Below are 11,873 nucleotides of genomic sequence, written 5' to 3'. Positions count from 1 at the left end.
ACTGTAAATACTCTCTGCAACCACCACCTCCTCATTTTCCATCTAGTTCCCATTCGCTCGTGTTATTTGTACCATGTTGTTGTCCATTGCCTTTCATTAGTGATATGAGAAGGTGTGGCAGCGCCACCCAGTGGTAGAAACACTAACTGCAGTGTGTTATATTAATGACAGTGGCTGGCAGCAGGCTCTGTAATGTGACATTATCTCACAGCCAAAGTCACTCTGTCCGCCCTGGCCTTATAGAGCCCCACATACACAGAGCTGGCACGGGTTCCCCTGCTGGCACGGGTTATTACAGCCGGTGGGTTGTCCCGGGCCAGGCCTCGCCTCCCCGCTCTGTCACTTCCTGTCCCGGACCGGCCGGTCTCGGCTGCTGTCGCCCTGGGTTCAGGCCTGTGTGGCCCCCGATGGATTTTACTTAGTGCGGCTGGAAGCAGTGCGTGCCCCCCAGCCAGCCCCGCACCATGTCGTCGCCCTCCCCGTGCCCGGCCCTGTGCTGCTGCCGGCGCCCGCTGCACCCAGCCCCAGCCCTCCCCCAGGGCTCCCAGCCGGGGCCTCCAGACCCAGCCTCGGCTTCCAGCTTCCAGCTCTACCGCCTGCACCACTTCCACCTGGGCCTGGAGCTAAGGCCGGAGAGCCGGGACCTGGCTGGCTGCCTGGTTCTGGAGCTCAGCCCTCTCTTGCCCGGAGGTCCGGCCTTGGTTCTGGACATCCACCCAGCCTTAAGGGTCAATTCTGTTCGGTGCCGCCGAGGGGATGTCAGAGAGCAGAGCAGGAATCCCCACTGCTTCCCAAACCCATGCACCCCCCCCAAAAAAACCCACCCCTGTCCCCCTAGCCACCAGGCTAATGTGCCCCCTAGCCACCAGGCTAATGTGCCCCCTAGCCACCAGGTTAATGTGCCCTCCAGCCAACAGGCTAATGTGCACTCCTGGACTCCTCCTGAGGACACAGCAGCTGCATTTTCTGACAGCCCCAAATCTGATGATGAGTTGGAGCACCCAGGTTCTCCTGCCAGCCCCCCAACCACTGACCATTTGTGGTATGTGACCCCTGACTCGCCCACACTGAGCCCAAACTCATCAGAGTTCTCACCAGTGGTGACTCCAGAACCCTTGGACCTTTCAGTTTCAAGGACAACTGTAGCAACTTCCTTCCCCAGCATTGTGCCTGGCATAACAAACTTATCTGGTGTTACAGAGCGTGCCCCTTCCCCTGCCATTTCAGTTTGTCAGTGCCCAACTACAAATGGACACAGAGGTCCACCATCCTCATTAAGACTCGCCGGTCAGGCCTCACTACCTCCTGTGACTGTCCCTCACTCTCCTGCTGCTGATCTGTCTTCCCACTCATCCTGCTCATGTCACACAATTTCATCTGATTCTGATGTGTCTTCACCACCACAGAAAAAAAGCTTCGCAAGTTCAGCACCTCCGCCATACTTCCCATCAAACATTCCCAATTTGGATGCTTGGCACAGCACTTTCGGTCCGCCATGTGGGCTCCATGGTGCCAGTGATTCTGGACCCTCAAATTCCACTTGCTGTTTCCCATTGGACTTCAGGGTTGACGAGTTCACAGATTATGGTTCTGCACTCACGATAACAGTGCCTGAAACTTTAGGAACCAACGAGACTTTCCAAATTATTGTGCATTATGTTACTGGGGAGGGCCCTGCAGTGAGTATTCAACCTTGATGTTTACATAGACACTTGAGTACTAAAATCCTTTCTAATGCCCCATTAGTGGCTTAACTTTCACCTCTCAGTTTCAGGATTAGTTGCCAATTCTTTTGGTTCAAATAATATAACTAACACATACATATTTTTTGTATGATTTGATGATGTGTGTTTTTTTTGGCAGTTTGCGGTAATGTGTGTAGGCATTATTTTTAATATGCCATAGTCCGTTTACATTTGTATAATTTACAGATCAGCGTCTACATTTTCATTAGTTTGCTTTTACACGGTAACCGTTCAATCAGCACTTGGAAATGTATGTACAAAACCGTGAATTCATCTAAACTGAATTGCCTAGTTCAGGCTAAAATAACTGTGACTGTTGCAGTGCTTTAGAATTTGTCCAGATCTACCACGTTTGTCTAAATTTAGCAATTTTTTTTTGAGTTTACTATAGCTATATCACAGTGTTGTGACATAAATTGTATGTTATTTAGAGAAGTAAAATTCAACATTGTTGTTTTGTTCCTGTTTCCAGGTATGGTGGCTGGATCCAGAACTGTCCTACGGAAGCTCTCAGCTTTTTGTGTTCACTCAGGGACACTCTGTTTGCAATCGATCATTCTTTCCTTGCTTTGATACACCAGCTGTCAAGTGTACTTACTCAGCCTCTGTTAAGGTACGTGACTGTTTTATATTCACATGAGATTGTGTGCAGTCCAATTTAAGATGTCTTTAAAAAAATAAAGATTTATGTCCCCAATCCAGTTGTCATGGTACAACTATGTCCGGTTAGTCAGTAACCACACCGGTATATAACTCGGAAAAGCCTAAATCCTGCACTTTTGGTGTGCTTTGATGACTTGGTAGGGAACACAATAAAATTTTACCAGTGATTATGAATCTCCCTAAATTCAAATACTCTGTCTTGTCTAGGAAACAAATCAGATCTGAAAGTTCTCAAACATTTTTTTATTTTTTTTTATTTGGTGGGGGGTTTCTGTCCATAACTGCTCCACATTCTTTTATTATAATCTCGCATCCTTTGCTTCTTTCTTTTCCTCCATTCTATATCCATTTGATGTCTGTGTCACTCTCCCCTCTTTTTTTTTTTACAATCACAATCCCTTCTTTATTGAAAATGAAGTTTTAACAGCCTAATGATACATTGACATTACACAATACTGCAGAAATTCAACAATACAACACTAACCTAAATAAAATACCGGTATCTATCCCATAGAAAAACACCAATAAGTGTACCAAACTACCATACAATTAATATATGTAGTGCAAATAAAGTACCCAATCCTTAGCAATCTACCTTTTTATCGTGTGGGCACTAAGGTTGCCTTGTTTTCCATTGTGATTGCTCATCGAATTATCAAACTTCATCCAGGAATTGCTTTCCACGTACAGATTATTTTAAGCTACCGTATTTATTCTAGAAATGTTTGGTTAGAAATACTGTCAGGTCATGTGGTTCAGCAATCAATACGGAACACATGGTATATCTCTGCTGTTCTTTTACTGTATTGTTTATTTACTCAATTTTATTGTTGCCTATAGAACTAATTTAAAAAAAAACCTAGATATATTGCAGATTTGAGTGCTTTTTTGAAAACTGGTAATAGACATTCCTACCCTATATTCAGAAAATGGTATCTTAGTCATGTATTAGTATTAATATTATGATGTATGATGATAATGAAATTAGTGGTAGCATTTGTCTTTTCTTTTTTTTTTCTTATCAAACCTCTCAATATATACTTTAAAAATCTGTTATTTATTTATTTTTGTTTTATTCCAGTTTAATTTTTATAAACCAAATGCACACGCAGGAACCCTAGGCAGTTAAACTGCAGTGATCGTTGCCATAGGGACATGGGTTAAACAATATTCACCATAATGCCCTTTTACAGCTTCTTTATCAAGTGTTTTGAAGTGATATGAGGGATCTGGCAGAAGTTACATTTCAGCCTTAGCAATATCAATTTTAATAAATGCAGAAAATGTGTTGTCCGAGCCTGTGAGCTGGCACGTTTAGCCTATAGTTTGCAAGTTGAATAAAATGGATCTTGCTATAATAGATGCATAACTCCTCCTGCCTTTGTGTTAAACCATTTGAAACAGAATTTAGATGTTACCAAGGGGCCTCCTGGCACCATACCACTACAGCAGGTTGTAGTGGTTATTTTGCTTACAATGCCCCTTTCAGATTTTTTTTTTTTGTCTTCATTTAATTTGCTACACTTTGGTGTTTATTGAATAAACCCATATAATATTGACATTTGATAGAAATGTCAAGAACCACATCATTAATCAAGAGGGCCAAGATATAAAGCATCCTCGACTAATCTTGGTATCCCCGAAGTTCATGAACTACTTGATGCTTTTTGCCTTTAAAGTAAGCCATAACAAGTCACTTTTATCCCCAATCCTTTTCTAGGTAAAACATGTCATTGTTTATAATGATCAATGATATGCAGTATCTAATTTCTTAAAGGGGTGTTCAAAGTACCATAACCTCTAACAGTGTGCAGTGGTGGCAATTATGATGACATGCTCCTGAAGCGTTCTCCTGGTTTTTGCGTCAGACTTTTCCACTGTTCGCATTGCTTACATGGATGGTTATTTTCATATTTTGCTTCTGTCAATAAAATCAAAGTTCAAACCAGACGTTATAAGCTTTTAAATGGCAAAATTAAAGCAGTGTAGTGCAAATGTGTAAGGTTGGACAAAGGAGGAAGTTGAACAACTTGCTTAGCGATGAACAATGCAGAGAAATGGTAGTTTTACAAGTAGGAGATTTGAGTTATTGAAAACTGTGTGGCAAATATTTTGTGAGCATAAAATTATCGTGGGATTTCCAAAACTGTTATTTACCAATGCAAATTCATGTTTGGGTTTATTCACTGAACAGTGAATTTTTGGAAGCTACACAGGCAATTGCAAATTAAAGGCCAAAATAAGGTAAATACCAAGTTATGATCCTAGTCAGCTGTAACCATATCCGTTATGTCACATGTTTCCCCAGGACGTACTTGGAAACCAGAGTAATCTGAATGTACCTTTCCTGGTTAAATACTTTGTTATTATTATTATGTTTGAAGTGAATTTCCAACACTTCACAGATTAGTGAATAACCCTGGCTTTTATTGCATGCCACTGCTGACTGATTTGCCAGTGGTAATTGTGTCTTTTGACACCTTTTAGACCATTTCGTTTTTACTGGGTGGTTCCTACTTGAGTGACTGATACAATTTGGGATTTGTTCTTAGATACAGAAGAGTATTTCCTTCTTAAATTAATTTTTCATTATAGGCTCCTGTCGGAATCCAGGTTCTCATGAGCTGCACTCACAGTTATTACATGGAAGAACTTGGCGTGCATTACTTCTATATGGAGCATCCTGTTCCTGCCTACTTAGTGGCCCTAACTGCGGGTCACTTGCAACCAGCAGATGTTGGTCCCAGGTAAGAACAGTGGCGTACTTAGTTATTGGGCGATTGTCTGTTATGGAGGAAATTCATTTAATAGGTGCTTCATTTTATTATTTTTAACCACGTTTGTTTCTTATTCCTGCATTGTACATAATATTAATAAAAGATTCTCTGTGTAGTTTTACTCAAAGATTAAAGCAGTGGGGATGTAATAAATCACTGCGTGAGTAGTGATGGCAGGTTTGTGTGTGTGTGTGTGTATGTATATGTATATGTGTGTGTGTGTGTATATATATATATATATATATAATAAATACACAATACCCCCCATGTTTCCTATATATATATATATATATATATATATATATATATATATATATATATATATATATATATATATATATATAAAGAGTCCTTGCACACAAGCTAAATATAACAAAAAATATAGTTTGCCGGGTGCCAGCCAAGGTTCCATTATCCAGAGAAAGATAATACATGGGGCTGCACTCACGGTTGGAGATTAAAATCTTCAATGCTTTATTTCTTCCATTTAAAAAATAGATCGACGTTTCAGTCCAGCTTGTGGAATTTCCTCAGGATCGAGACACATGAAAAGACATACAAATATATACAGACTAAATTAGATACATTAGTGAATAATTGGTGGCGAAGTAGCTTACCCCAGGTGTACTGTGTTGCCTTCGGCGTTCTGCTGAGTGCCGGGCGCATGCGTGCGTAAGCTCCGCCCACTAAGTGACATCATAACGTGTGGGCGTGATGACGGGCGGCTCGTTCCCATAGCTACGTGTGCAGAAACAGGAAGTACCCACAACAGTGGTTCGAAAGGCTTAATGCCTTAAAAAAGAACAGTATTGAAGATAAGGTTATGATGATGAATAAAAGGAATAGGAAATAGCTCAATCCAACCATACTATAGAGGTAGTGAAGGTTATTAGTGTAACTCTATAATAATGAGCCGTGTTACCGCTGTATAAAAAGTGACTAATGCTGAAACAAGTGCATAAAGTGATTATAGTGGTTGCTGAAAAGTGCTTAATTGTAACAAAGTATAAAGTGCATCACAATTGTGCCAAATATGGATAGCAAAGTCTTATATATTGATAAACATTAATAAATATAAAAAGCACTCAATACGCTAACATCCTGATTTAAACTTTTTTTTTTCAATTTGACAGGTTTTTTATTTTTCGAAATTATTCATGGGATACAGAAGGAAAGAGGGTTGGGGTTGGTGGTATCTTAACAACTGATCAATTCTACATCAGTTCAATGCATAGACATTCAAGCTTGTTCGACAGTAAATATCGCAGCCACATGTGGTGTTAGCCTTACATCTCTATCGATTTAAGTGACGTTGATGTGGCTCGGTCGTCCTTGCCTCGTCTGCTGACTTTATTGGAGTCTCTGTGTTTTAGGATGTACCAATAAGACCTCAGTTGTTGTGTGTGGTATGGGTGCCCTCTGTGGGGGGGGGGGGGTGGATAGGCAGTGGGGGGGGGGGGATCGAGCCACATTCCTCGCCTTACCCCAGAGAGTATGTCCTGGCGTGTCTCAGGGGCGTATGGGCTCACTCAGCTTCATTATGTTGCTCAGTGTGTGTTGTTGGTGTTTGTCTCTCTATCTGGGTGGCTAGTGAGTAATCTTACTGTCTCCCCTTGGAAGTGTTGGGTGTCTATCGACACAACTATATACATTATCGGTTTTCATTCCTCTGGCCTTTCCCCTCAGGGGTAGTTTATGGTCTTTCATTAGTATTCTAGAGTTTCATTCCCTTCCTCTTCGTCTTTTATTGTATTCCTCCAGGAACTTGTCCCACTCACATTTTGCTCTCATTCTATACTCTTGCATTTTGTGCCCTGTGTGTATCCTTGTCTCGTAATCAACGTTCGTTGTGATTTGCTTAATCACCGTGTCTATGTCTGGGGCGTCCTTTTGTTTCCACGCTTTCGCAATGTGTAAGTTCGCTGCGATTAGCGTGTGGAACATTATGAATGCTTGGGGTTTGGGAAATCCTTCTAGGGTCATGAAAAGGATTCCGCACTCGGGCTCCAGTTTAATAGTTTGGTGCAGGGCTATTGAGATTATGTTGCCTACTTCTACCCAGTATTTGGTGATGCGGGGGCATGTCCACCACACATGGTACATCGTTCCTCTCCCCCTCCCACACCTCCAGCAGTTCAGACGTGTGAGGGTAGATGGTCGCTAGTCTAGCCGGCACCATGTACCATCTGTAGTGTATTTTGCTCATCAGTTCCAGGTGGGAAGCACATTTGGATCTGCCTTTGTGTGCTGTGAAGGCGTTCTGCCATTGTTCGGTTGTCAGTGTTTTGCCTATGTCTGTTTGCCATGCTTCCTGGAATTTCTCCCTGTCTCCGTCTAGTGGATCAGTCAATGCTTTGTATATGGTCGAGATTATCTTTTTCGGTATCGTCCATGGTATGCAATTTCTTTCAATATTCTTTGCTTTCTTAGGTGTGGTTACCCCTGTGTCGTGTTCTAGGAGTGACTTGAGTTGGAGATATGAGAATAGCGTTTGGGGCGGTAGGTCGTATCTGCTCAGTAGGTCCGGGAATTTCATTAATGTGTCGTTGTGATACAGGTGTTTGACCAATGTGCAGCCCCCTCTTTCCCATGGTTTGTAGTTAAATGTGGGGTTGGCTATGTGTATGCTCTGTATCGGGGTTGCTAATGACCACTGTTTTGTGTATCCTAATTGATGTTTGGTTGTGTCCCAAGTTCTCAGTAGTAGTGAGGTGGTGTCGGGAATTCCTTTGGGTACGGGGCGTAAGCGGTGAGGTATCCAGACTAGGTGGTGTAGCCCTTTTGGGCATGCCCACATCGATTCGATGTCTACCCATTGCGGCCTGACTTCCGCCTTGTGTGCTCGCACCATTGTGGCCAGGAGGGTCGCCCTATAGTATGCGCCCACGTCAGGTAGCCCTAATCCCCCTTCCGTCACCGATTTGCGCAGTATTTTTTCTGCTACTCTAATTTTGCGATTCGCCCAGACAAATCTGTTTAGGGTTTGTTGGAGTTTCTGCAGGAATATTTTAGGTAGTGGGATCTGTAATGTGCGGAATAGATATTGTAGTTTAGGCATCGCCATCATTTTTATGGCTGCTATCCTTCCCATCCATGACAGGTACTTGTCCTCCCATGTTTGTAAGGTGTCAATTATATCTCTTCTGAGTTTCCCGTAGTTGTGTTCATGGAGTCCAGTTATCGTCTTAGTGATTCGTAGGCCCAGGAAGGTGAGATAATCATCCATCCAATCCAGGGGGAATGTGGCTTTCAGTTGTGTGGTTATGTGGCCTAGTATCCCTACCCCCATTGCCTGTTTCTTTGCGACATTTAACTTATAATACGATTGGTCCACATATAGGCGGATCTCATGTAATACATTCAGTAGAGACACCTGGGGTTGTGTCAGTGTGAGTAGGATGTCATCTGCAAATAAGTTAGCTTTGTATTCATTGCCCCCTACGCTCACTCCATGTATAGAGGTGTTTGTCCTAATATTTATCGCCAGGGGTTCCAGTGCTAGCACATACAACAATGGGGATAGGGGGCATCCTTGCCTCGTCCCGTTAGTTAGCCGAAAGGGTTCCGATAGGAATCCTGAGTTCAGCACCTGTGCCGTTGGTGCGCTGTACAAGGCCTTTATTACTGCCACTACCGTATCTGGGATTCCAAAGCGTTCCAGGACCCTCTGGAGGAATCCCCAGTGCAGACGGTCGAAAGCCTTTTCTGCATCCAGGGAGACCAGTATCCCTCCCTTGCCATGGGTGTGTAGTTTATGCAGCATGGTTTATGACCTTCCTGGTGTTGTCCGACCCCTGCCTCCCCTTAACAAATCCCACCTGGTCATTGGGTATTATGTGTGGTAGCACAAACCCTAGTCTTGTGGCGTATATTTTTGCGAGTAATTTAGCATCTGTGTTGAGAAGTGATATGGGCCTAAAGCTCTGTGGTGTTGTCGGTGTCTTGTTTGGTTTCGGGAGCGTTACTATGTGTGCTAGTAAGAGTTCTTTGGGGAGGGACTGTGCATTTATTGCTTCGTTAAAGGTTTTAACCAGTTGAGTTGCTAAGGTTTCCTTAAATTTTTTATAATAAGCGTTCTTAAGGCCATCTGGGCCCGGGGATTTCCCGTTAGGCTATGAATTTATTGTGTCGATCATTTCTTGGTACGTGATCGGGCTGCTAAGTGTATCTTGTTGTGATTGCGTCAATGGTGGAAGTTGAACTCTGTCTAGATAGTCTGCTATTCCCCGTTCATTTGGTTGTGTGGTGGTGGCGTTGTCATTAAGATTGTATAAGTCTGAATAATATCGGGCGAATACGTCACTTATGTCTTTTGGGGTTGAAGCTTTTGTCCCGTTGTGGTCTATTAAATGGTGTATTTTTTGGTTCGCTTGCCTGAGTTTTAGGCGGAGTGCTAGTAATTTACTAGCTTTGTTGCCTTGGACATAGTGTGTTGTTTTTAGTTTGGTCATACGTCTGTTAACTTGGTCTATAGCTTGTTGGTGTATGAGTCTCGTTAAGTGAGTTATGCGGTGCTTCGCTGCACTGGTCGGCGAGATTTGGTTTTGTGTGTTCAGGTCATACAGTTCCTTAAGCCATTCCTTGAGTTTTGTTTGTGTGGTCTTCTTTACAAATGCTGCTCTCCTGATCAGTAGGCCCCTCATAACTATCTTATGGGCTTGCCACACCCTTGTGGCAGCTATTTCTCCCGTGTCATTGTTCATGAAGTAAGCCCTCAACTCTTCTGTAAGTTCCTCTGTAAAGCTCCTGTCAAGCAGTAGTGAGTCATTTATTTTCCAGGGGCTGCGGTGTCTAAAGTCATAACTATCTTTAAGCTCCAGTGTAACCGGTGCTTCGTACAGTTCGTACAGATCCTGCCCCTCTTACTCTTTTGTCCCCTTCATTGGGCCCTTTTGTAACAAGTCTTTCATTAAAGTGTCTGGCTATTGGTATGATAGTGTGATGCGTTAATTAATATCATATCTCCCTCTTGGGTAGGGCCTGCTAGGGAGGGGGTCCTACCCGAAGTTGTCTATGCCCGCTCGGGTCCTTGAGTCTCCCCACACCCTCCTATATGTTGTCATGTTCCCTCCCGTTGCCAAAACGGTACATTACCCAACTGGTGGGTACAGAGTTCGTCTGTCAAACTGAATTTTTAAGGCTTTTGCTGTAGTAGCCGATATTTCTTAGTGTCCTGTCTTTATCTCTTTTTGGGTTTTCTCCATTCCGGGGCGATTTTGGGCACTCCTCTGGTGTTATTTGGGTCTGTCGTTGGAACAATGTCCCAGGTCTTTAAAATCTGTTCCCCTTCTTCTGGAGTGGCAATTGCCGTTGTTTTCCCTCCTCTGGTTACCAGTAGTTTGGTGGGGTATCCCCATCTGTACGGCAGTCTGTGGTTTTTTTTTTTTTTAATTCTTTATTTTTTGAAGTGCGCACAGTTATAACAGTTGCTTATGAGGTACCCCAAAGGCAATCCTCTAGCACGTTAGGCATAGTTTGAACAAAGGGGTAAACATGAGATCTTGCACACAATTTTTTAAGTAAGGACGTGAACAGTAATGATGTACATCGCATAGAGAGTGTGAAAAGCATAACATATAAAATCAACGCTTTTGTTTTCTACGTAGTAGGTTAATATGCTGTATCTGATGCCAGGCAGGAACATTTAAAGTTGTTCTGATTCTAAATTAAGCATACAGGTTACACATTATACATCTTAGTTGAAAACTCAGCTGGAAGCTAAAACTGAAACGTGTTAAACATTTAACTAAGTGTAGGCTTTCGCTGGCAACTGTACGATCTTAGGGTCACAGGCTTAGTTAAGATAGTTATACAAGTAAGATTAGCGAGCAAATTATAAGCAAAACACTAGACCTTGAAAGTAATAAAAGTTAATCAGGAAACATGTTGAGCCAGAGTTTAGATCAGGTACAGTGGGAGTAAGTAGGACATCATAGAGCGATACAGTATGCTTGTTAGAGCACTGCAGGATGAAATTAGATAAATACCAATATCAAATACTGAGTGATGCAGCAACAAAACAAATAATCATTGCACTGACTACAGACTGGCAAGGCGTATACTGGAAAACTGCAGTATTGAGACAGAAATGGGGAAAAGCATATCAACAGGGAGAAACAGATCAATAAATGAAAGTGAATGTAATGAATGTAAACTGAGCTCGGCTGCAGTTATCATAGTCCTCGCTGCTGCAAACCTTCACCCGATGCCACTGACATGCTGGAACGGATAGTCCATTCTTTGGCCAGGTAAGATAACGCTGGTGCGCGCTGGCGGGCTGTCCAGGGCCGCCGCTGTGCGGGTACAGGAAGTACTGATCCTCCAGTCCCAGGCTGGTGAGTAGGCCGGCATCACTGTGCCACAAACCCGGTGACTACCAGAGTCCGAGTTTCCTCCTCTTGTGGGAGTGCTGGGGGGTCTGGCGTTTCGTTGCCGTTTATATTGCTGTGACCTCAGCTGCTGTGGAGGATGCTTTTGGGCTTTAGCCCTGGTGGCCTTCAGCCTAGGCGGGCTACGTGGGGTAGGAGTACTTGGCTGTGCTGTTGCTGTGCCCGAGGACACCCTCCCTGCTCCCCGCTGCTTGTGCCCCAACTCACCGGCGCGTGTCTGGGTTTGTGGCTGAGTACGAGTGCCGGGAGTGCGGGTCAGTACAACCCTCAGGCGATGATGTTGGCGTGTGCGGCTTGCA

General features: G+C 43.4%; 1 protein-coding gene across 1 annotated transcript in view; it reads left to right on the top strand.

The window, feature by feature from the left end:
• Window positions 1-241: 241 nt before the first annotated feature.
• RNPEPL1 (arginyl aminopeptidase like 1) overlaps window positions 242-11,873 on the top strand; it is a 31,622-nt gene continuing 19,990 nt past the window's right edge. Inside the window, exons 1-3 of the mRNA XM_063442869.1 lie at window positions 242-1,679; window positions 2,218-2,358; window positions 5,004-5,155. Of these exons, the coding sequence (XP_063298939.1) occupies window positions 465-1,679; window positions 2,218-2,358; window positions 5,004-5,155 (1,508 nt within the window). The 5' untranslated portion in view covers window positions 242-464. The remainder of the gene's footprint in view (window positions 1,680-2,217; window positions 2,359-5,003; window positions 5,156-11,873) is intronic.

This window comes from Pelobates fuscus, chromosome 2, assembly GCF_036172605.1.
Source record: "Pelobates fuscus isolate aPelFus1 chromosome 2, aPelFus1.pri, whole genome shotgun sequence".
Taxonomy (NCBI): Eukaryota; Metazoa; Chordata; class Amphibia; order Anura; family Pelobatidae; genus Pelobates; species Pelobates fuscus.
Note: the sequence above shows the minus strand (reverse complement) of the source record. Positions and strands in the feature narration are given on the sequence as shown.